This window comes from Eucalyptus grandis, chromosome 3 (assembly GCF_016545825.1).
Source record: "Eucalyptus grandis isolate ANBG69807.140 chromosome 3, ASM1654582v1, whole genome shotgun sequence".
NCBI classification, from domain to species: domain Eukaryota; kingdom Viridiplantae; phylum Streptophyta; class Magnoliopsida; order Myrtales; family Myrtaceae; genus Eucalyptus; species Eucalyptus grandis.
The window spans coordinates 69,332,088-69,357,843 of NC_052614.1; the positions used below are offsets into that span (position 1 = coordinate 69,332,088).

Consider the following 25,756-nt stretch of genomic DNA (forward strand, 5'->3'; position numbering starts at 1 on the left):
CTTATCAAATTTTATTTTTTCCCCATTTTTTTATAGAAATCAATGGTGAAAGAGACTTATCAAATTTAGAATAAGGCGACCCTGCTCCAAATGCTTGGCAAGACCTTGATACTTTTCAAAGCACGCACTTGGAAAAATTTGACCAAACTCCGTCGTGCTCCAAATGCTTGGCGGGACCTTGATACATTTCAAAGCACGCACTTGGAAAAATTCGACCAAACTTCATCGTACATGTTTAGTTGGAGACTTTTTAAGATAAAATTTATGGAAAAAGAAGGCAGGGCCGGCAGTCTATTCAATCCCCATGAATTCAAACCGACTACAAGTTGATCTGCGGAAATTGAATATGCTCGAAAGCAAATGGAAATTTGCATTGAGCACGTGACCGATCAATGCTTACGGCAGCGGCATTGTGCAGTCTTGTGCAACTTGGAGAAGAATGATTACAACAATGATGAACGAACATGATTCAGCAGACGCTCTCCAAAAGTTTGCACCCAGGAATTCCGAATTTTGAAACCGATACGTTGGGCTAAATGGATGTCACGGTGACATAAAGATATCATGCTCGTGGAGTTTACGACATATGCAATACTTACCGCATCTAAAAGCTATTTGGTTTCCATTTAGTTCACAAAAGGGGGAGTGTTCCTGTATATAAATTACTGCATAAGAGGTAACTATCTACAGTTTTCTGCACATCTTTGATCTTACTGTCAAAGAGTCCTCTGCAACTTCAGCATATCAGTCACGGCAGAAGTATTCCCACGCCACCGTGATATTGCCAGCCAAAACTTCCTGTTTATACATTCGTCCCGCAAATAAATTACAACCCGCCACTTTCGACAATGCTCGACTAGTAAGGCGAAGGGCTAATTTTCCAGGGTTTGTAGGGTTCGATCAAGGGCCTGACCTTATAATGAGCGGCTTCCAATAAGCTCTGTGCTGCATGAATGCCACAAAATCTGGCCTGATCGAGTAGGAATTTTCCTGGATAAATTCCCGAATGCTCAATGGGCTATGCTAGAATAGTTTTAATAGGCGGGGAAATTGTAGTCGTAATCTCTTCCATCTGCTCCTAATGAGTGTCGGGTGCAATGCCAATACGTGCTCAGGCATAAAATCATGTCTTGTCAATATGCCCACCACAGGCGATCTCTGCAATAACAGAGCGTCGAGATTAAAATAAATACATAGAAGAACATGTTCAACTAGAGCAGAATGTAAGAGTTTTTCTAATTGTGGACTACATTAATTGATATTGTAATTTACCGTTTAACGTTTATCGTTTTACGGGGTTTGGTCTAAGGTGAGATAGTAGGTTTCTTAATTAGTCTAATATGGGCTGGCTAGTGTGAGCCGAGTTGAGCCTGGCCCGTAATGAGGGGGACTGGCTGGAAACTCTATAAATAGTGCTCAAGTCTCTCCTCTAACCCTAATTCTCACATATATCCTCACCTAAGGGGCGTTTACTTAACGCTACACGTGAGGGGGCCGCCTCATTGAGCCAGTGATACGGAGGGCAATAGAGGAGAAGGACTTGCGCGTGGAACATTGTGTTTCCGCTTCCGCTTCAAGAATAATGGATCCCAAAACAAAAAGTGCGTCAATTCTTTCTACTCAATCATGTGTGTGCTTGTTCTAGTTATGGAGATCTTGGGGTTTGCGCAATATGCGTCTAACATGTGGTATCAGAGCATCCATAACCCTAGAACACGAACGCAATTGATTTTGCCCTAATTTGTACGGATTAACCCTAATTAGTGCGGATCTTGCCCTAATCTGCGATTTTCGAGACTTTTAGTTCAATAAAAATTAACTTAAATTATATATTCGGATTGGGCTCGACGAGACGAAGAAAACCATGGGCGGCGCGTCGCCGGAGGAGGCTGCACGCGCCTCCACGCGCGGCCACGCGCCGCATGCGCGTCGAACACGCGCCGCGCGTGTGATCCACGCGCCTCGCACTCAGGCGACGCGTGCGGGCGCGTGGAGACTCCAATTCGCGCGTGGCTGGCGGCGACGAACTCGTATGGTTATTTCCTACGTCATAGTGTATTTATTTTATATTTTTGATGATTTTATGGATGTGAAAATACATGCAAAGCCCTAAATACGTGGCTTTTTAGTCTATTTTCTGCGTATTTTTTTTTCTTGTATTTTTCTGTGATTTAGAAAATACAGGTGCCGGGATACAAGTATGTTATCACATAAACATTATAAAGTGTGATTCATTAATAAAAATTAAACTTTATTTTATTTTATTAATGAATAAGGCAATGTAATTAGCATGGCATGTGATTTGAGTGATATAATGCCCCTATCACTAAAATTAAATCACATGTATATGATGTATGTGAGATGTAAAGATTATATCCCTGGGATGAGAGAGTTTCAAGGATTCAATTGAGTTGTGACCGCCAAAGTGGCACACTTGGTTGAGTTTGAGAAATTTCGATCTCGTATTTTGATTGGGATGTCTCCTGGTCTAATGCATAGTCATACTCCCAAAGGAGGTGATTATGTATTAGTTCATGGAGGGATACATGATAGTGTGGTGGAGGAGTGACTGATTCTAATGATTCATATACCCAAAGGTGATGAATTCACGAAGATTGGAATATATTCTCATAACCCTTATTATGTGGGGAGTGTATATATTGCTTGTCATATATTCTGCCCAAAGGTGATTATGTGATTTTGCATGTAACTCTCTAGATGTGTACTTGTGCGTCAAGTTACACAATGCTCACATGATGCTAATTATATATATTGCTTGTCTTTCAGTCACCTTTTCTGTAATTGGTAACTCCGTCACCATTGAGGTTCTTGCTGGTTCGAATTTTAAGAGATGGAGAGAGGATTTTTTGTTTGCTATGGAGATGGCAGACGTTCATATGGCTCTTACTGCTGATCGGCCGGCAGATTTGACTACCGAGAGTACAGAGGCTCAAAAAGCAAATTTTGCTGCATGGGAAAAGAGCAATAGAATTTGCTTGCTGTCCATGAAGCGTTCCATTCAGGAACACTTGAAAAGTGGTTTGCCTGCAGACTGCAATGCTAGGCAGATGATGGAAGCTTTGATGGCTAGAAATCGTGTGTCGCCTAATGCTGAGATAGGGACACATATGCAAACACTTTTTACTATGAAGTATAATGGTTCTGGTGGAGTTAGAGATTATGTTCTGAGGATGGTTGATTTGCAAACAAAGCTTCAGGTTCTCAATGTTGAAATTCCTACTGCTTGCATTGTCCATCAAGCTCTAAATACTCTTCCTCCTGATTTTGGGATTATTAAGACCAATTATAATTCTCAAGATGAAACCTGGTCTGTTAATGATCTGATTGCAAGGTTGGTGGCAGAGGAAGAGAAATTAAAGAAAGATAAAGGACATATTGCTCTTTATGCTTCTAGTTCTGCTAGTGACAAGGGTAAGAAGGTGAAAACTTATGCCCATAAAAGCAATTCAGAAGTTGCTGGTCCTTCCAACTACAAAGGAAATTTTGAAGGAGCAGGTCCTTCTAACACTCTGGGTCCTAAGAAGGCAATCACCAAGAAGGATGGTGTTCTTTGCTACTTTTGTAGGGAGAGAGGACACGTGAAGAAACGTTGTAGCAAGTTTAAGGCTTGGTTGTCTAAGAGAAATAAGAGAGAGCCTAAAGGTAATGATTCTTTGGCATTAGTTTATGAATCCAATCTATCTGAAGTTCCGACCAATTCTTGGTGGCTAGATAGTGGTGCAACTAATCATGTTGCATTTACTATACAGGGGTTCATAAACCAAAGGACGCCAACTCAGGATGAATCAAAGCTCACTGTTGGAAACAGCGTTGAAGTTGACGTTGAGTTCGTGGGAGATGTTATTTTGATTTTAGATTCTGGTTTTCGAATGGTGTTAAGAAACACTTTTTACATACCTTCTTTTAGGCGGAATTTAGTTTCTGTGTCTTGTTTGGACATGTGTGGATACTCTTTTGAAATAAAGAGTCATACTATTTCCATGTTTTTTGATTCAAATAAGATTGGGTGTTGCAATTTATCCGATGGATTATATCGATTGAGCTTATCTCCCAACGACATATACGTTGCTTATTCTGCTGAAAATGTTGTTTCCAAAAGACCTCTACCTAAGGAACAGTCTTATGCATTGTGGCATAAACGTCTTGGTCACATCTCTAAAGACAGAGTAGAAAGGCTTATAAAGGCTGATATCTTGCCTACTCTTAAAGATGATCAAGAGACTTGTGTAGACTGTTGCAGGGGTAAGATGACTAAGATAAAGAAGAAATCTGCTGTACGAAGTTCAGACTTGTTGGAGGTTATTCACACTGATATTAGTGGACCATACACGGCTACTTTGTGCAGAAATTTTTATTTCATCACATTTATTGACGACTATTCCCGATATGGATACTTATACTTGATTAAAGAAAAGTCCGAGTCTCTTGATAAATTCAAGATTTTTCGGACTCAAGTGGAGAAACTTGATTGGGAAAAGTTATTAAGATTGTCAGATCTGATCGTGGTGGTGAGTATTTTGGTAGGCACGGTGATGCTGGTCAACTTAAAGGGCGGTTTGTTAAATACTTAGAGGATTTTGGGATAATAGGTCAGTTTATTATGCCCGGAAGTCCTGAACAAAATGGTGTAGTTGAAAGGCGGAATCGTACTCTTATGGACATGATGAGAAGTATGATTAGTAGGACCAATTTACCTAATTTTTTGTGGGGAGAAGCTTTGAAAACAGCTCTTTATATTCTAAATCGTGTTCCTACTAAAGCAGTTCCATTGACCCCTTTTGAGTTGTGGACTGGGCGTAAACCTAGCTTGAATCATCTTAGAGTTTGGGGATGTCCAGCAGAAGTGAAGTTATATAATCCAACATTGAGTAAACTGGATTCCAAAACTACTCAATGTTACTTTGTGTCTTACCCAGACCACTCAAAGGGGTATCGCTTTTATAACCCTAATGGAGGTACAAGAATTGTGGAATCTCATACTGCAAAATTTCTAGAATTTGATGTAGCTGAAAAGGGTAGTTGCTCACAAGCTATCGAAGATGATAGTATGGTGGGGATTACTGGATCTCTGTCTCATCCTGTGCAGACAATTATGGAGCCTCTTACGCCACAAACTGAGCCTATTGTGGCACTTGATCCTATTGTTGAGACAGTTCCTGATGAAATTCCTCAAGCCCCTCAAATTCAAAATGAGGTTGACGTAGCTCCACTCAGAAGATCAACTAGAGAAAGACATTCAGCTATACCACCAGACTATCTAGTCTACCTGGGAGAGCATGATTATGACATAGGCTGTGTTGTTGATCCCGTGACTTATACTAAAGCCATCTCATGTCCTCAATCAGATTTGTGGTTAGATGCGATGAAAGATGAGATGCAATCCATGAAACATAATGGTGTTTGGGAGCTTGTTGAATTGCCTGAAGGTTGTAAACCTATTGGCTGCAAATGGGTATTCAAGACTAAAAGGGATTCCAAAGGAAAGATTGAAAAGTTTAAAGCCAGGTGGTAGCTAAGGGTTTCACTCAAAGAGAAGGAATAGATTATGAAGCAACATTTTCTCCAGTTTCTTCTAAAGATTCCTTTAGAGTGATCTTAGCATTGGTAGCTTATTACGATATGGAGTTACACCAGATGGATGTTAAGACTGCTTTTCTAAATGGAGACCTTGATGAGGAGGTTTATATGGTGCAGCCTGAAGGTTTTGTAGCAGATGACTCAGGTCAGCTTGTTTGTAGATTGAAAAGTCTATTTATGGCCTTAAGCAAGCTTCTAGACAGTGGTATTTCAAGTTTCATAGTGTTGTTACTTCATTTGGATTTATCGAGAACAAAGTAGATCAGTGCATATACACCAAGGTCAGTGGGAGGAAATACATTTTTCTCATACTTTATGTAGATGATATCTTGCTTGCTAGTAGTGATATTGGTTTACTGCATGAGACAAAGCGGATGTTATCGAAAAATTTTGACATGAAAGACCTTGGTGAAGCGTCTTTTGTTCTTGGCATTGAGATCCATAGGGATCGCTCATGCCGTTCATTGGGTTTATCTCAGAGGGCGTATATTGATCGCATTTTAGAAAGATTCAATATGCGGGACCGCAAACCAGGAATTGCTCTGTTGTTAAGGGTGATAAATTGAGTCTTTCACAATGCCCTAATTCAGATTTTGAGAAAGCTCAAATGAAGGATGTACCTTATGCTAGTGTGCTTGGAAGCATCATGTATGCTCAAGTTTGCACTAGGCCAGATATTGCTTTTGCAACAGGACTTCTAGGCAGATATCAGTCTAATCCAGGACACGATCACTGGGTTGCTGCCAAGAAGGTTTTAAGGTACTTAAAGAGAACAAAAGATTATATGCTAATTTATAGATATGTTCCAGACCTGCAACTAGTTGGATATTCAGATGCAGATTTTGCTGGTTGTCAAGATGATAAGAAATCAACGACTGGATACATATTTATGTTGGCAGGAGGTGCAATATCATGGAAGAGTGAGAAACAGAAATCCATATCTTCTTCAACCATGCAAGCGGAGTTTGTAGCATGTTTTTCAGTTGCTACTCAAGCTATTTGGCTCCGGAACCTCATTAGAGAGTTATCAGTTTATGATTTTGTGGATAGACCCATACAGTTATATTGTGACAATAACTCTGCAGTGTTGTTTATAGGGGTCTAAACACATGGAGGTCAAGTTTTTGACTATAAAAGAATCAGTACAGAATGGTGACGTTGCAGTAGATTATATTCATACAGATGATATGGTTGCAGACCCACTAACTAAAGGCCTACGCCCATGTGTTTTTGATCGACATGTCATTAGTATGGGCCTAGGAGCGTCTTGAGATGCTATTATTTAGTGGGAGCTGTGTTTTATTCTTCTTTGAATAAAGTTTACATCTGTTTTGTTACAATTTAATAACAGTTTGATACATATATGTCAACTTTTTGCATTCAATAAAATGTTTTTGAATGGATTGTTATTATGTTGATATATATTGTTAAAAGTCTCAGGGTATTGTTTAAACCTTGAGTGAAGGCTAGGGGCATCCGGGCATCCGGTTATTAGCCTTGTGCATATGTCTTGTGATACATAAAGAAAGGTTAACCATAAGGACAAGACATATGTGGGTTCATAGGAACCATAAAGCATTCTCTTGTGACACAAGTTTTTTTTGTGTCGCCTAAGGTAAGAGAATGGTGACTGACAAATGGGATCTCTCTATGAGAGATGTTATCCATTTGCCACACTACCATATTGAATCCATATCAATAAAGTCGAGAGCACTTGTGACCATGGAAGGCTCTGTGTGTATACATGCAGTTACCGCCATGATTCGATGTTTGAGACTTTATGGGATAGGATTGACTATTAAGAATTATCTCTGGACTAATGTGCGCACATACAGTACGATTTCAATTAATATAGTCCAAGTGGGAGAATGTAAGAGTTTTTCTAATTGTGGACTACATTAATTGATATTGTAATTTACCGTTTAACGTTTATCGTTTTACGGGGTTTGGTCTAAGGTGAGATAGTAGGTTTCTTAATTAGTCTAATATGGGCTGGCTAGTGTGGGCCGAGTTGAGCCTGGCCCGTAATGAGGGGGCCTGGTTGGAAACTCTATAAATAGTGCTCAATTCTCTCCTCTAACCCAAATTTTCACATGTATCCTTATCTAAGTGCGTTTGCCTAACGCTACACATGAGGGGGCCGTCTCATTAAGCTAGTGATACGGAGGGCAATAGAGGAGAAGGACTTGCGCGTGGAACATTGTGTTTCCGCTTCCGCTTCAAGAATAATGGATCCCAAAACAGGTGCGTCAATTCTTTCTACTCAATCATGTGTGTGCTTGTTCTAGTTATGGAGATCTTGGGGTTTGCGCAATATGCGTCTTACACAGAATGCTATTGCAATAATTAAGCACCCAGTTGCATTGAAGTATCGCACCAAATACCCGCAAGAGACGAGATGAAAAATCAATTGTGATCCCTCACCATGATCTACTCTGATTTTCTAGCGAAACTAGGAAGCCACCATATGTCAAGTAGCCATATATACAGAAATTCAGCTAAACGGAGAGGAAAACATCTTAGCGCAAAGCTGAGCTAGTGAAGCTACAGAAGTATTTGGCAGTCCTCACAAAAAGGGTCAAACTTGAACATAAGAAAGATAGTCGAGTAAAATAAGAATGGAAGGGGTGAGGGTGCGGAAATCAAGTATGTGAGGCCAAAGGAAGATGGTATTGATGTGATTCTGAAAAATGGCCCAATTTGCTGAAAAGAAGGAAGGCATCAGTGTTTTTCATATATCGTCAATTGCTCCAACCAAAAAGAAAAAGTCCATTTTGCAAGTAGACCCAGGACTAGAGCTATGAGCAAGATCACTGAACAATTATGTAACTCTATTTAAATTAACAGTAGAGTATTTCGATGCCGAAAGACAAAAAGAGCAATAGAATAGCTTTTGATAGAATTAAAGAAGTGAAAATGAGAGCTTACGCCAGAGATTTTAGGTATCACCAGTAGATGTCTCAAGCCAACTTCCCGGAAAAGTATGAGAGCCTTCGCAAGTGACATTGTCTCCACAACTGTGTAAGGCGAAGCATTAGTAAAAGGATGTAAATCCAAGAACATCTCCATCTCTTCTTCAGTCAAGTCTATATCTTCTACCATGTTATAATGACCTGATCCCCTCTTCATGAAGTCCTCCGCAGAAATCTGCTCAAAGGCATCAATATCCGTCGGAACTGGATCAGACAAAAAAGCTTTTTTCTTTAAAAGCTCCATCAGATGAGCACGGAGAATTAAACCATACAGAAAGGGGGACTCTGAATGTGGAGGTTCATCAATTACAGGAAACCCGTGGTGCCTTGTAGTTCGCAACACATGTACCACATTAGCGACCTTCTCGATGCCATGAAACAGCTGGAGGGGCCCACTCACTACATCACCAACTGTTAATTGTCTCATATATGGCTCGGCATGGGTCTCAAGGTAAGGAAAGCCCTTTGCTTTCATGATAAGGTCATAGATGTTGCCGTTGAAAGCATCAGCTACGGTCTTTGAAATAAGAAGAACCACCATCATCAAGGGTAGCAACAGCAGATTGTTCGTCAGTTCCAAAAGGATTACACATAGAGAAACCGTCATCCTCATAGATCCACCAAGAAAAGAAGCAGCACCCAGCACAGCAAAAAGACCATGGTTAAGATTGGAATGAGAACCAATCAACATTCCAACCAAACGCCCATAAGATGCACCAGTAACTATTACAGGAACGAAAAGGCCAGCAGGAGCGACAATGCCATAGCTAAGTATACTCAAGAAATAACATGTGACAAAGAATATAATTATAGAAGAGTACTGGAACTCGTCATCCGTGCCCTTGCTAAAGAGATTTTTGATTGCATCATCATTTGTGTTAAATATTAGGCTGGCAAGATCATTGTAATGTCCAGGAGGACATTGAAACTTCTTGTAGTTGCCAGATCGGCCTATTGTGGGACAGGCTTCTCCAGCATCGGCCGGACAAACTTGACAAGATGCCAGCCACGGTAGTCCAAACAGGAGACACGACGTGGAAATTGAAATCCAGCAAGCAAGCACAATTTTGTAGGCAATGCCCTTTCTGAAAGAACAAGGTCATTGTTGTAATCAGTTTATTGTTACTGCATAATCACATACTTGCGGTTACTGAGGAGAAAAGGAAAGAGAACTTACTCGTTGATGAGATTGTAGACACGAAGAACCTTCTCCAGGAAGAAGTTATACAAGCTACCCAACAATCCACCTATCATACCAAGGAGAAGTACAGGAGGTACATCAACAATGTGATAGGCAACATTTGATGAGGTAACGTCGTACATTATCAGCCCTCCTTTACCAAAAAGCCCACATTTCCCACTCAAACAGACGTCAATGAGAGCCCTCAGCACGAACTGTTATTCTTATAATACATTAAAAATTTTCACCAAATCATTTACCTTTTTTTAATATATTGTCGACTGCTCCAACCACAAAGGAAAAATCAATTTTTCAAGTAAAGAAAGGACTAGAGATATGGCTGAATGATGGTGTAGTACTCTATTGAGATCGGCAGTAAAGTATTTCAATGCCAAATGACGAAAAGAGCAATAGAATAGCTTTTGATAGAATTAAATAAGTGAAAGTGAGAGCTTGCGCCCACGATTTTGGGTATCACTAGCGGATGTCTCGAGCCAACTTTCCTTTTATTTTATTTTTTTTCTAAAATGGCTAACCTAGCAACCTCAGCAGCACCTCTTTCAAAAAAAAAAAAAAAAAAAGAGTAAACCATCTCAGTTTTTTTTTTTCATTAACCAAATCGGATGGAGTTAATAGAGAGACTTGATTGAACTAATTTCATAAGTTTTAAAACTTGATTACACTTTTGGAAAATTTCATAACTCGATTGCACTTTTGTAATAACTTTTTGGGACTTTTGATGAACTTTTTCCATAAAAATATCGAGCATTTAGAGCTTATAGAGGATCAATGAAGTATCAAATCAATAACTTAATAAAAAATCTTATGAACACCCATTGGGGCGAGGCAAGCTAGCACGCTCGACTTTAAACTTCGATTCAATGCTTGTTATGTGATACACGGACCACAACCAAATGCCTTTCAGGACAGCAAGGTGATGAAGATTAGAGATGGATGAATTTGAAGGGAGCGTGGTTTACTCATGGATTGGGCTGGACAGACATGATTTTTGTTTGGGGATTCATTGTCAATTTTTCATAACGTTTCATAAAATTAGGGATTTTATTTTTTAATCCTTAGCAAAAGATATGTGAATTTGCATTATCTAACGACATTCATGCCTCTCACTGCATCTTTTGCAACCAAGAAGATTGTGCTTTTTGTTACATTGTGGGAGAATCGACTTGAGGAGAACATTGAAACGTTTGACATCATTTTCCTCACCTTGTTTTTTCATTTCCAATCACACATCATTAACACAGTGATTTAAAAATATCCACCTCGGGATTAATTTTATTTCTCAATAGCATCATCAAAATCCTGAGGAGAATGAATTGAGTGGCGGCCTAACCAAGCAAGAACGCCAGGAAGTGTTCCTGTCGTTCGCGGTCAACGAGGAGCCCAAGGTAACATTGCCGGCAGTCTGAGCTTTGGCGGAAAGCGGAGCGGAACAAGTACTAGGAGAATTCCTAATACTACTGAAGCCTTGTCAGATGAAGTTTGCGTGCTCCTTGAGCGGAGCTACATCGGCCTTTAAATTGAAACCGGCATACGCTAACAGAAATTTCTATTATGTTCGAGCTTGTCCCGTACGTCCCGTCGTTGAAGGCCAGGTGGCTACTCGTTCTTCGCTCAAACTAAATCTATCGCACTCGGGACGTCCATGTCAAAATTATATGACATATTATCTAAAATAATGATTTTCACCAAGTCTTCTAATCTTTTACAAGTGGTCCGTCTGTTAAGTTGAAAAATTGATGATTTACTATTTCGCTCAAAGTTGATAAATTCCATATCATGTTGGTAAAATTCCACTAAGCTAAAAAGTAAGCCACTAATTTCACTAGTAAAATTTTGTTTCCGGTGGCAACTTCCTAAATAGGTTGACAAGCTTATTATTGAACTTTACTAGATTTCATACTTAATCATTGAAAATTATTTATAAAATTCGAAAAAAAAAAAATGATGCCCTCAACTCATGAAAAAAATGACTCATTGAATTAGTCATTTTTTAAATATAATTGATTGATCGATCATTTTTTGATGTGCATCCCTAGCAACATGTAAAAGTGATTCTTAAGCTTTTAACAATTTGCCATTTGCTTGGTGATTATATATGTGACATGTTGAATTTAACTCATTCGAGGTATTGGCTGTTTTGGCCCATGCTATGCTGCACCTCACGGTTTTGTCATTTGGCATACAAGTGAGTACTTTTTCAAGAGGTCACCCTTTCTCATAGTGCCTCTACCTAAGTAGGTTTGACCTCGGAGTTCCAAATCGCCGCTACATCAAAAAGCGCCTCTGTAAGTTAATTCTAGTTTTTACATATATATCCTAAATTGCTCTATGTCTGTTCCGCGTGGTTTACTTATGTCCCCTTTGCTATTCCGGAAGCCATCAAGAGTCGTTCTTAGTCCAAGCCCTCTAGCCCTAGCAACCACTCTCCACTCTTGTTGGAACAAATCCTTATGTATCCAAATGAGCTGTAACATCATTGCCTACTTCCAGTGGCAATTGCGTTTCCTCTTGTGGATTTTCATGCCGTTGTTGATGCAAAACATGTAAAAAGTGCCATGTGCAAGTGGAAACATGTACTTAAAAATGATATTGTAGATAGCTGTTTTTACCATGATAAGAATTCACCAAACTTGTTCGCTGTTACAAGTTTCCAGTAAAAGTTGAGTGGCAACCTTTTGATCAAGTTGAACTATTTATTTACCAACAAAAGAACGATTCTATTCTGAAATGGTCAATGAACTTGAAGTTACTAATTTCACTCTTAAGGTACTAATTTCACGGCTAAGTTTTCATTTTGAGTGGTAAATTATATTCTACATGAAGTTGGTAAGTTCCTTACTCTGCCATTAACTTATAAAAAAGTACTAGAAGGAATCTTAACATCACTGAAGCCATGTCAGATGAAACTTGCGTGCTCCTTGAGTGGAGCTACTTCAGCCTTTTGAATGAAACCAGCATTATTTATAGATTTTATTCTTTGTATGCTCCCGGAGTCTTTCCCATGGCTCGTTTGAACCAAATTGTGGACAGATTTTGCCCATGTCAACACATATATCTAGTCTTATAATAGTATTACTTCTTTTTGTTTCTTTTTTCTTGAAGTATCTTATTAGTTATATTTTTATATTCAGCAAAGTTTGTTGGAAAATCAACTTTGAAATTGGGTAGAAAAATGAAGTGAGATTTTGAGATATGATATCACTTTCTTAAGGATTTATTTGCTCCCATAAAAGTTGCTAATATTCAATGGCAAATTTCCTCCAATATACAACAAAGTCTCAATGAGAATATTAGATAGCAATTCTAATATTTCTCCGAATCTCTCAAGGAAAACAATTCAAAAAGATGGTTGTAGTTTTTGGAAAGAAGACCTGAAAATAAATAAATAAATAAATAAATAGCGAACCGTTTCCTCAAAACCTAACATATTTATGTTGGTCTTATTGAACAAAGACATACCTTCGGGAAAAATTGCAAAATGAACTAATACAATTGCAAAAGACCATTCAGAAAGGTTGCAAATTGAACTTGTATGTTTTCCAAACGACAACTTGAAAAGATATAAAAATTTCGGAATAAAAATAATAATAATAATTTTTTATAACAAAATTCAGAATTTAATAATTTTGAAAAAAATTGTAGTTTTTGGAAAGAAGACCTGAAAAAAAAATTAGCAAACCGTTTTCTCAAAACCTGACATATTTGTGTTGGTCTTATTGAACAAAGACATACCTTTAGGGAAAATTGCAAAATGAACTAGTACGATTGCAAAGGACCATTCTGGAAAGGTTGCTAATTGAATTGGTATGTTTTCCAAACAACAACTTGAAAAGATATAAAAATTTCGGAATAAAAAATAATAATAATTTTTTATAACAAAATTCAGAATTTAATAATTTCGAAAAAAAAAAAGCTGAAAAAATAAATACAACGTTTTGAGTAACAAGATAACCTTATGGAATAAAATAAAATAAAAAATAGTGGATTAGAGCTAATTAAAACGCAAAGCGCACAAGCGAGTCAAGTGCGCCTAATAATTGCACAATCATTTGCGCATCCAGCATGCGGGTATTATGAGGTGTGGCTCATGCCTCATTGCTGTTTCTAAATAAGCTAGAAAAACTCACACATTAGGTGGTCTATCTCCTCCTAACTTTTCTATGTGGGACAAAGAAGAAAAGCATTCTTGTTTGTTTTGCAAACCAACACCCAACAAAGTTTACAAAAATTATCTTATAAATAGTATCGTTGATATTAAATTTTTCTGATGGTTATATCTTTATAAATTTAATTCTCTTTTTCTCCTTTTTTTTTTTTTTTATATAAATCAGTGGTGAAAGAAAACTTTCAAATTTAGAAAGCGGCGAGGCTACACCACAAGCTTGCGGGGACCCTCATATTTTTGAAGGAACAGCAAGAATTTGGAAGACTTTGACCAAACGTCAAACAAGTTAAGTTGGAGACCTTATGAGTTATGGAGAAGAAGGCAAGGCTCGGAGTTGATTCAATACCTACGAATTCGAACCAATTACTAAGTTACTTCGTGCAAATTGAATGTTTCAATAGTAATCATAGATATGCTCGGACGTACCAGGAAATTTGCTTGGTCATCCTGCATCAGGCATGCACTCAATGGATGCAGACCGTGGTCCGTGGCGTTGTGGTGATTCAATGCTTAAAATGAGACGAGTCTTTGTGCAACTTGGAAAGAAATGGTTGCAACAATGATGAATGAACATAATTCTACAAATATTCTACTAAAGTTTGCTTGTAGTAGTTTCAGATTTTGAAACACTTGTCTGTTTGACTAAATGGAGGGACGTAACGATATTGTATTCTCATGTACTTAACAACATCAAGCAAAACTTACTGCATCTAAAAGTAATTTGATTAACATTATAACTCAATTGCACTTCTACAATAAGTTTAGGACTTTTATTATGCTTATCATATAAAAATATAGAGCATTTAGAGCTTATGAAAGATCAATGAATTATCAAGTCAACAAAATTTAAAAAAAAAAAATCATATTGAACTGATAAAGGAGCTTGAAACTGGAGGTACTAGGACTTCAACAACTCCTTCCAACATCTGAGTGATTTTCTTCATGGTTGGCCTCAAAGCAGGGTCATCTTGGATGCACCATAATGCTGTCATCACAAATCTTTTCACCCTCTTTATGTCACTTGATGCCTCCTCGTTGCTCTCCACTAGCTTAAGTATGCTCCCGTCGTGGTAGCAATCATACACCCAATCAACTAGCACAATTTGAGCTTCAATTTCCGCTTCCGGCTCATAGTTCTTTCTACAGCAAATGAGCTCAACCAACAAAATGCCGAAGCTGTAAACGTCTACCTTGCTAGAAATAGGCATATTCCTGAACCATTCTGGCGCTAAATAACCTCTGGTTCCTCTGACTCCAGTGACGGTTCGTGTTTGGTTCGCCATCAAGAGCTTAGCTATTCCGAAATCTGATATTTTTGCAGTGAGAGAGCCATCAAGAAGAATATTTTGAGGCTTGATGTCACAGTGGATTATATGCCTAGTGCAATCATCATGCAAGTAAGAGAGCCCCTTGTGCAACACCACAAGCAATTTCTATTCTTTTGTACCAGCTGGGCCTTGAAATGCCAAATAGAAAATCCGCCAAAGTGCCGTTGCTCATGAATTCATACACCAGTAGTCGATGTTGACCTTCATTGCAGAATCCAAGCAACTGCACTAAGTTCTTGTGGTTAGTCTGGCCAATTGCACTCACTTCTCTTTCAAACTCCTTTTCGCTTTCTCTAGTCCTTGTTGCCAGCACTTTTACCGCCACAAAGTTTGTATCCTCATATCTGAGAACACCTTTGTACACTGTTCCAAAAGCACCCCTACCTAGTTCTACTTTAAATCCATATGTTGCTTCTTGAAGCTCCTGATAAGTGAAAGTCTGCATGCCTGAGGCTTGGTTGATCTGGACCGGTCGTGACAACTTAGAATCCCTAGATCGGAAGCTTCTATATATTAAATGGGTAATGAGGAGTAGAAGCAAGTTCACAAACACAGAGCTACTCAACAGCACCGATCCGATGATAATCAGAGTGGAATTCTTGCTTCCATTTCCTATAGATTTTGAAGTCGAGTTATTTATCCTGACCTTGATCAAAGCTTTTGCAATATCACTACGATCCTCTCTTCCATTGGAAAGAGGGATCTTCTTTTTCCAGCAATTTCCATTGTCGCCGAAAATAGCAAGTGCACAAAAACAATCAGCCAAACAAGCCTCTTTGCAACTGTCCTCGGTTTGCGCCGCGGTACGCTCGTAATCAGACATTGGCCAATTTGTATAAGGCATGCTAAAGAAAGTGAACTGGTCTGTTTCAGGCCTACTTCCATCACAACTCTGCGGTACGAAGTCCTGTCTGCATCCGTTCATCTCGTTTGTTGAATCTAACAGAGTATACCCGTGTGGGCAGTGGCATCGGGGCCTCTGATCTTCTCCAAGAGAACAATAGCTGTTGAAGCCACAAGCTCCAGAACCCATAGTTTGCGTGATGCTTGTGCATATATTTGGAGGACTGGGGAAGAACGGGCCACCACCCAGCCCATTTCCGAGAGAGAACTTGAATCAGAGTGGACATATTGCCTGAAGACCCCGTCGAATTCAAGGATTGCTCTTCGGTAATATCCGCTGGCAGGGAATGTGTCTGAGGAGACGACTTGGAGCAGTGCTCCATTCCTATCCGTGAGGTAGACCTGACCACTTTGATTGAATATCAATCGGAAGCCGTTGCTCGTGTTGCTATCCCAGTAAGTATCTGAGGCAACCCACGGGTCAGGAGTGGCATAGAATGCGAGATTTCCGTCGTCTCCCAGCTTGAAGTGGAATCTCCCGGCGGAGTAATTCATTTCGGAGTAGCGAGCGTTAACTTTAGTCCCTTGATCTAACTGTTGCGTAGGCAGCAACGTGTCGGTTGGTTGGCTGAACGTCTCCCACAAGTTGACATGGTTCTGGCTAACTAGGACAAAGTTCCCTGTGTCAAGCATGGCCGCATACGCTATACCAGCGACAGTCGGGCTAGGAGACCACAACTCTCTTCCATTTGGGTCGACGAGCACAAATCGGCCATCCGTGGTCAACTGGATTTCTGAACCTTCTGGCGCTAGATTATTGCCGTTCGCCGACCAGACTATGGTCTTGTCCTCTATCTTCTCAAACCATATAGCCAACAAATGAACTCCTCTTCCCATTCTCCGGAACCCGAAGGCGAACTTGCCCGACGGTGACAACCAGGAAGAGTTCTGGTCGTTCGCCGTCAACGACTTGCCCAAGGTCAAGTTGCCGCTGGTCTGAGCTTCAGTGGAAAGGGGAAGTGGAACGAGTATTAGAAGGATTCCTAGTATAACTGAAGCCATGTTTGATGAAACTGGCGTTCTCCTTGAGTCGAGCTACTTCCGCCCTAAGGATGAAACCAGCGTTCTTTTAGAGATTCCCTACTTTCCAAGCTACCAGAGTCTCTCTCGTACGTCCGGTCGTTCATGGCAGGTAGAGAGACGACCATTCCTCCTCCACGTCGATGCGATTGCTTCTCCTTTTCTCCAAAGCAAGTTTGAACCAAAGTTGTGCACAGCCTTTGCACATGTCAACGCATATATATCTATCACTATCTTTGACCCCAAAAAAAAAAAAAAAAAACACATATTTCTATCTAGAATAATGATTTTACCATATGGTCTGAAATTTTATAAAACTCCACCTGTAGTAAAAGGAAATGATTAATTAAAATACAAGGTGATATTTGTACATATATTTTATTAGTCAATCTTTTTCTTGTACTAATAAACCATTTATTTAACAGCTATTAATAAACCATTTTAGAGTATATAATGAGTTCCTTGATTTTTTACTTTTTGTTTCTTTTTTCTTGAAGTATATTATTAGTTCTATTGATATATTCATCAAATTTTCTTAAAAAATTCTTATAATAATATCATCGATATTAATTTTTCTGATAATAATATCTCTATGAATTTATCTTTCTTCATTTTCTTCATTTTTCCCTATTTTTTTTTTTATAGAAATCAATGGTGAAAAAGAGTTAAACTTAGAATAAGGCGTCCCTGCTCCAAATTGACAGGACCGGATAATTTTCAAGGCAAGCACTTGCTCCAAACTTGTCTAAATGTTTAGTTGGGACCTTGATACTTTTCAAAGCACGATTCAATTTGGCACTTGGAAAAATTGAAATGACCTAACTTGAGCAGTCGTACACGTTTAGTTGGAGACTTTTTAAGATAAAATTGATGGAAAAAGAACGCAGGGCCGGCAGTCTATTCAATCCCCATGAATTCAAACCGACTACAAGTTGATCCGCGGAAATTGAATATGCTCGAAAGTATGTGGAAATTTGCATTGAGCACGTGACCGATCAATGCTTACGGCAGCGGCATTCTGCGGTCTTGTGCAACTTGGAGAAGAATGATTACAACAATGATGAACGAACATGATTCAGCAGACGCTCTCCAAAAGTTTGCATCCAGGAATTCCGAATTTTGAAACCGATACGTTGGGCTAAATGGATGTCACGGTGACATAAAGATATCATGCTCGTGGAGTTTACGACATCACGCAATACTTACCACATCTAAAAAGCAATTTGGTTTCCATTTAGTATAAATGATCAGTTCACAAAAGGGGGAGTGTTCCTGTATATAAATTACTGCATAAGAGGTAACTATCTACAGTTTTCTGCACATCTTTGATCTTACTGTCAAAGAGTCCTCTGCAACTTCAGCATATCAGTCACGGCAGAAGTATTCCCGCGCCACCGTGATAATGCCAGCCAAAACTTCCTGTTTATACATTCGTCCCGCAAATAAATTACAACCCGCCGTTTTCGACAATGCTCGACTAGTAAAGCGAAGGGCTAATTTTCCAGGGTTTGTAGGGTTCGATCAAGGGCCTGAGCTTATAATGAGCAGCTTCCAATAAGCTCCGTGCTGCATGAATCCCAAAAAATCTGGCCTGATCGAGTAGGAATTTTCCTGGATAAATTCCCGAATGCTCAATGGGCTATGCTAGAATAGTTTTAATAGGCGGGGAAACTGTAGTCTTAATCTCTTCCATCTGCTCCTAATGAGTGTCGGGTGCAATGCCAACACGTGCTCAGGCATAAAATCATGTCTTGTTAATATGCCCACCACAGGCGATCTCTGCAATAAAAGAGCGTCGAGATTAAAATAAAAACATAGAAGAACATGTTCAACTAGAGCAGAATGCTATTGCAATAATTAAGCACCCAGTCGCATTGAAGTATCGCACCAAATGCCCGCAAGAGACGAGATGAAAAATCAATTGTGATCTCTCACCATGATCCACTCTGATTTTCTAGTGAAACTAGGAAGCCACCAAATGTCAAGTAGCCATATATACAGAAATTCAGCTAAACGGAGAGGAAAACATCTTAGTGCAAAGCTGAGCTAGTCCTCACCAAAAAAGGTCAAACAGGAACATAAGAAAGATAATTAAGTAAAATAAGAATGGAAGAGGTGAGGGTGCGAAAATCAAGTATGTGAGGCCAAAGGAAGATGGTATTGATGTGATTCTGAAAAATGGCCCAATTTGCTGAAAAGAAGGAAGGCACCAGTGTTTTTCATATATCATCAATTGCTCCAACCAAAAAGAAAAAGTCCATTTTGCAAGTAGACACAGGACTAGAGCTATGAGCAAGATCACTAAACGATTATGTAGTACTCTATTTAAATTAACAGTAGAGTATTTCGATGCCAAAAGACAAAGAGCAATAGAATAGCTTTTGATAGAATTAAAGAAGTGAAAATGAGAGCTTACGCCAGAGATTTTAGGTATCACCAGTAGATGTCTCAAGCCAACTTCCCGGAAAAGTATGAGAGCCTTCGCAAGTGACATTGTCTCCACAACTGTGTAAGGCGAAGCATTAGTAAAAGGATGTAAATCCAAGAACATCTCCATCTCTTCTTCAGTCAAGTCTGTATCTTCTATCATGTTATAATGACCCGATCCCCTCTTCATGAAGTCCTCTGCTGAAATCTGCTCAAAGGCATCAATATCCGTCAGAACTGGATCAGACAAAAAAGCTTTCTTCTTTAAAAGCTCCATCAGATGAGCACGGAGAATTAAACCATACAGAAAGGGGGACTCTGAATGTGGAGGTTCATCAATTACAGGAAACCCGTGGTGCCTTGTAGTTCGCAACACATGTACCACATTAGCGACCTTCTCGATGCCATGAAACAGCTGGAGGGGCCCACTCACTACATCACCAACTGTTAATTGTCTCATATATGGCTCGGCATGGGTCTCAAGGTAAGGAAAGCCCTTTGCTTTCATGATAAGGTCATAGATGTTGCCGTTGAAAGCATCAGCTACGGTCTTTGAAATAAGAAGAACCACCATCATCAAGGGTAGCAACAGCAGATTGTTCGTCAGTTCCAAAAGGATTACACATAGAGAAACCGTCATCCTCATAGATCCACCAAGAAAAGAAGCAGCACCCAGCACAGCAAAAAGACCATGGTTAAGATTGGAATGAGAACCAATCAACATTCCAACCAAACGCCCATAAGATGCACCAGTAACTATTACAGGAACGAAAAGGCCAGCAGGAGCGACAATGCCATAGCTAAGTATACTCAAGAAATAACATGTGACAAAGAATATAATTATAGAAGAGTACTGGAACTCGTCATCCGTGCCCTTGCTAAAGAGATTTTTGATTGCATCATCATTTGTGTTAAATATTAGGCTGGCAAGATCATTGTAATGTCCAGGAGGACATTGAAACTTCTTGTAGTTGCCAGATCGGCCTATTGTGGGACAGGCTTCTCCAGCATCGGCCGGACAAACTCGACAAGATGCCAGCCATGGTAGTCCAAACAGGAGACACGACGTGAAAATTGAAATCCAGCAAGCAAGCACAATTTTGTAGGCAATGCCCTTTCTGAAAGAACAAGGTCATTGTTGTAATCAGTTTATTGTTACTGCATAATCACATACTTGCGATTACTGAGAAGAAAAGGAAAGAGAACTTACTCGTTGATGAGGTTGTAGACACGAAGAACCTTCTCCAGGAAGAAGTTATACAAGCTACCCAACAATCCACCTATCATACCAAGGAGAAGTACAGGAGGTACATCAACAATGTGATAGGCAACACTTGATGAGGTAACATCGTACATTATCAGCCCTCCTTTACCAAAAAGCCCACATTTCCCACTCAAACAGACGTCAATGAGAGCCCTCAGCACGATTGCCACTACAGCTGTAGTAAAGAAAGCTCTCCACAACAGGGCACTTCTCCACCTGTAAAAGAAAATAAAGATTATGCCGTGCAAAGACATCACATATTTCCATGGAATATAAAATACTTCAAGGTCTCAGATAGTCAATAAGCTGCAGCGATACATCTCAAAACCAGATAATAAGTGCAAGGAGAGAGTGCAAACAATTGAAGCAAACACAGCCAAGAACCAAAAACAGGGAGAAACAAACTGGCTGATAGAACAGAAAGGAAGCCCAGAATCATCTCTTCCTGGTAATCAGAATAAGTTAAAATAGGAATTTACATAAACCGTTAATATCAGAAAACCAGAGTTCTGTACTTGACCAGCAATTTTTCTCAGCTTTTCAGAACTAAGGTAAATATGATCTGCTAACAAGTCCAATATCCAGGACTTTAAGAATGATGAGATTTTGCATCACAAGGATTCTAATTGCTAAAATAGACAAATGGAGACATCAGAAGAAAGCAGTGCATCACAACAATTCATCATACCAAGATGCCATCTCTTCAAGGGCAAACAGCAAACCACCAACTGGGGCACGAAATGCAGCAGCAATTCCAGCAGCTGATCCACATGTTACAAGGTCTCGCCGATCTCGATCATTCTTGAAATACCGAAGCCACTTCCAAGTTAAACCATATCTCTTTGACCCACCTTGACCCAATAGTGATGCGATACAAGCACCAGTGTGCACCAAGGGTCCAGCCTTGCCAACAAGAAGAGATGATGACACCGCACAAACGCTCCCAATAATCTGTCGATTGGAACATGCCCCATGAGACTCTCACAAACTTAAGGGAGAACATCCTTAAAAAATTAGCTGAACAGTTAAACTTCCAGGAATAGGGGAAAATATGCAAATAAAGCTTGAACTAGCACTGACATCACAAATTGAACTGTAAAAGAATCCGCCGAACATAGTTGTTTTTGTTATCCAAAATATTTATATTCCTGAAGATAGTCAAAATTTCAAAAGGGCTTGCAATTTGAGGGTATTAGGTAAGTTCTATTTTAAGGATACTCCTCTTCTAGGTCAGCCAAAACAAATTTTAGTCCTACATATTTCACTGGTCTCAAGGAAGTCTCAAGAAGAACCTTTAGGCCAGTAATTGTCAACAAGCTGATCAGAAATAATGGGTAGATTCATCCTCACTGCTTTAAGAGAGGGGAGTACAGAGAAAAGACGAGTGGGAATAATTAATAGATTAAATAGATGAAGATAAAAACATACAAGATAAAAATGGCAATGTTCAATAGATATCACACATGCCAATCTGTAAAAGAACGTGTTAACTCAAATGGCAACTCTTTTACAAGCATAACCATGTTTATACTCTCTTACAAGCCAATCAGGCTCTGCTCTCACATCTAGGATAGGAAGAGATGCTTATGGAAACATCAATAAGGAAATTTTAAGAAATATACAATTAGAGACCAACGAAGCAAGAAACCACACGCATGAAATTTCACCTTTACATATAATGTTCTCAATGTAAAAATCCCTGGTGCATCCCCACCATTTAGGTAAAACTTAACTTCCAGTATACCAATACACTTAGAGACCGACAAAGCAAGATGCCAAAGGCATGAAATTTCACCTTTACAAACAATGTTCTCAAAGTAAAAATTCCTGGTGCATCCACACCATTGAGGTAAGCCTTAACTTCTGGAATACCCGAACCAGCAGAAGCTGGTGACACCAATGCTGTGATAAGGGCTGCAAATAAAGTAAGCCCGAAATTGGAAAGAGAAAAAACAAGAAAGGCCATTCCAAACCTGCAAGAGGAATTAGATGATATTACCAAGGTTTCCTCCACTCGGAAGATGAAAAAAAGCAAACTTTTACTAACAAAGCAAGTCCAAAGCTTTCTTTTCTTTAGTACATTTTTTATCGGAAATTTCTGCAGTACTTAAGTCTCTGAGAAAACTAAACAGTTCTGATTGTAAGTTCCTTTGACTCTGCATACATCCACAGATAACATAAGACCCCCACTTTACACCAAGCCTATTGTGATCAATGCTCGTCATCATACATTACCTCGAAAACACAACAGACGGCAATGATTTTAGCATTGATTTCATTACCTGCGTTGCAACATCATATCTGAAGTGACCACAAACTTAACCCCTGCAAGGTTCTCGACAGCAAGGTTGATGCAGAACCCGATAACACCGACGATCCCACCAATCAAAAAGCATAATAACCACTTCATAAATATGTACTGGAAAATCTGCATCTTCCCTCTTGTCCTCCAATCTTGCTTGAAAAAATCATTCTCTGCAATCCTGCACCCAAGAATCCACAATTCCCACGAAACATAACTAAAAAAGCTCCAATTTTTGCGAGTTAAACAACTCGGGTACCGAAAAAGAAACAACACGATGATGAATCGAGTCTCGGAAAAAGAACCCATAAAGGAAACAAACTCACTCGTAATCAAGGCTCTCAATTGGGCACACGTTGGCCCCGACAATGGCCACCTGCGAAGTGGAGTTTATGGTGGATCTCTGCAGGGCGAGAAACGGCTGCGTGAGCGATTCCGGGTCTCCATTGGGTTCAGCCGCCATGGTTCTTACAGGAAAATTGCTATCTTCGGATGAATTGCAAAAGCATCAGCTTCCAGTTCTTGCAGTTCCAGAGGACATAAGGAAAGCGTTTGTCGAGAAACGAGGCAGAATTCAGAGAACCCACCAAGAGTCAAAACGGACGTGCACACGTCATCCCGACACGTCCATTCGAAGAGTCGAAAAAGAGAGAGAACTAAGTCGAGGGTGGTGGTGTTCAGGGGAATTCGTATATTTCTTCATCCTTATTTGGTGTAAAACATGGAAGAAGGAGAGTGGTGGGTGAGGTCTGATCTGGTGGTGCTCGGGACCACGAACTCTAACCTTCCATCAGTGATTACTTAAACGATTTGATCATCTTGGTTTTGAATTTCTTAACTTTGAAGATTAGGTGGGGGACTGTGTGGGATGAATTGCCCATGTGGATCAGCAGAATCTGTGGGGAGAGCTGTTTTGGAGATCTATCCAAGGATAGAGAGGCAAGCAATCAAAGGGCTTGTGGTCCTCGCAATATCTTGAGCTCGTTTACCATGTGGATCTGTCATGTCAGTTGATTACTATGAAATTCTTGAATATAAAATCTCTCACTCTCTCTCTATCCAATCAACATATCACCTATCCTCGAATGGGGCAATTCGCATCTTAAATGCTTGCCCAAAGGATGTCGTGGGTCACTCGATTCTTACTCGATCTTGATAACTTTTTTTTTTATCGTAAATTTCACATTTCATGTGATTTTCTTTTTGGGTCTATGTGCTCTCTGAACTTTCATTTGATATTCGATGGAGCCTCTAGTCTCATTTTCTCTTCCATTTAGTCCTAATAGTTGTAGCGTGGTCCTTCTATTAAATGTGTTCTTCTGGTGACATGACTATCAAGTTAGCATCGAATGCGGAGGCAATCAAGCACTAAGTGGATTGTCAAGTCACTTTTTCATTTTCTTTTCATTTTTCATTTTTCATTTTTCATATTTAGTATTTAGAATGTATTGTAGATTTTGGTTAAAAAGTTAAATAAGTGACATTCTGCTTTTTTAAGCAAAATTAAATATGGATTTGTGAATGCTTGAATTGATATTCAAAGAGTTTAAAATTTTATATGATATGCAACTGACTTGTTATGAAAACGTGATAGTTTGAACACTAATTGAAAAGGGCAAAGGGAGATCTAAAAGGACATGAGAATAAACGATAAGAGAACAAAAAATACGGCATTATGAGCATAAAGAGGATCAACAAAATTATTGTTGTTTTATCCTAACGTTATCTGGTTTTAGGCAATTTCAAATACTAAATAAGATAACTATATATAACATAAATATTTTATCGGAACCAGTAAATTAGACATTTGGTTTATTCAATTTTGTTTATCCAATTTTGAAAGGAATGATTTCATCTTGAAGTCGTAAGGATGTGAAGGCGTTTGTTGACTTGACCCTCTTGATGAGAGAGGCCAACATTATCCGGGATATGGAATTAGAGAGATTTGAATAATATGGTTTTTTTTTTTCAAAAATTTTGAATATATGATATGAGAATGTTTGGTACAACTTCCTTGCGAACTTCCTTGCGATGATTTGTTTGGTACAACTTCCTTGCAATGGTTTGTATTTTACAGATCCTCAATCATTTGTACATTATATAATGAAATCTTAAATTTTTCAGAAAATGTAATCGAGTCCAACCTTTCTATTAATACAGTTGATAAATCCAAAATATTCATTCAAAAATGCCATCAAACCAAAATTCTATACTGAAAAAATATTGTTTAAATTCGTATAACTTACTTAATATTCGGTTGCATTTCATATATGAATTTTCTAGATTCTAATGCTAATGCACTTTTTCCCCCTTTTTATCCAAAAATGACCTTCATCTCGAGATTGAAAACAATGGAAAGGTCCTTTCATTGACAATGCGTGCAATGCCTAGGGCAATCTAACCGAAAATACACATGCGGTATAAAAAATGATTGGTATGAGTGGATTGGACGCACATCAAATACGATAATTTCACATTTTGAAAATTCATGAGGAGTTCAAAGTCACACATCTATTTACATTTATATATTGTCAGTGGGACATTTCATTGGCCTTCATTTAAAGCAGCCTCCGGAA

General features: G+C 39.1%; 2 protein-coding genes across 4 annotated transcripts; both read right to left on the reverse strand.

Annotated features, from left to right (window-relative positions):
* Positions 1-630: 630 nt before the first annotated feature.
* LOC104438605 (putative chloride channel-like protein CLC-g) lies at positions 631-24,164 on the reverse strand. 3 transcript variants are annotated; one of them, XM_039308892.1, is made up of 8 exons: positions 23,507-24,164; positions 23,161-23,361; positions 22,674-22,851; positions 21,567-21,829; positions 20,988-21,094; positions 9,748-9,910; positions 8,527-9,655; positions 631-1,158 (listed from the first exon to the last, which is right to left on the reverse strand). In XM_039308892.1, exons 1-8 carry the CDS (start codon positions 23,641-23,643, stop codon positions 1,024-1,026), a joined length of 2,313 nt encoding a protein of 770 aa, XP_039164826.1. In that variant the 5' UTR covers positions 23,644-24,164; the 3' UTR covers positions 631-1,023. The 3 variants fall into 3 exon arrangements, with proteins under 3 accessions (XP_039164826.1, XP_039164825.1, XP_039164827.1); XM_039308891.1 differs by lacking the exons at positions 631-1,158; positions 8,527-9,655; positions 9,748-9,910 and adding exons at positions 18,398-18,966; positions 19,604-20,732 and having other exon boundaries at positions 20,825-21,094; positions 23,507-24,144; XM_039308893.1 differs by lacking the exons at positions 631-1,158; positions 8,527-9,655; positions 9,748-9,910 and adding exons at positions 19,672-19,822; positions 19,920-20,732 and having other exon boundaries at positions 20,825-21,094; positions 23,507-24,151.
* Positions 14,797-17,217, reverse strand: LOC104440572 (G-type lectin S-receptor-like serine/threonine-protein kinase LECRK2). Its single transcript, XM_010053474.3, is given in 3 exon segments — positions 14,797-15,348; positions 15,350-16,335; positions 16,338-17,217. Coding segments are annotated over 3 exon segments (2,370 nt in total). The 5' UTR covers positions 17,170-17,217.
* Positions 24,165-25,756: the final 1,592 nt, after the last annotated feature.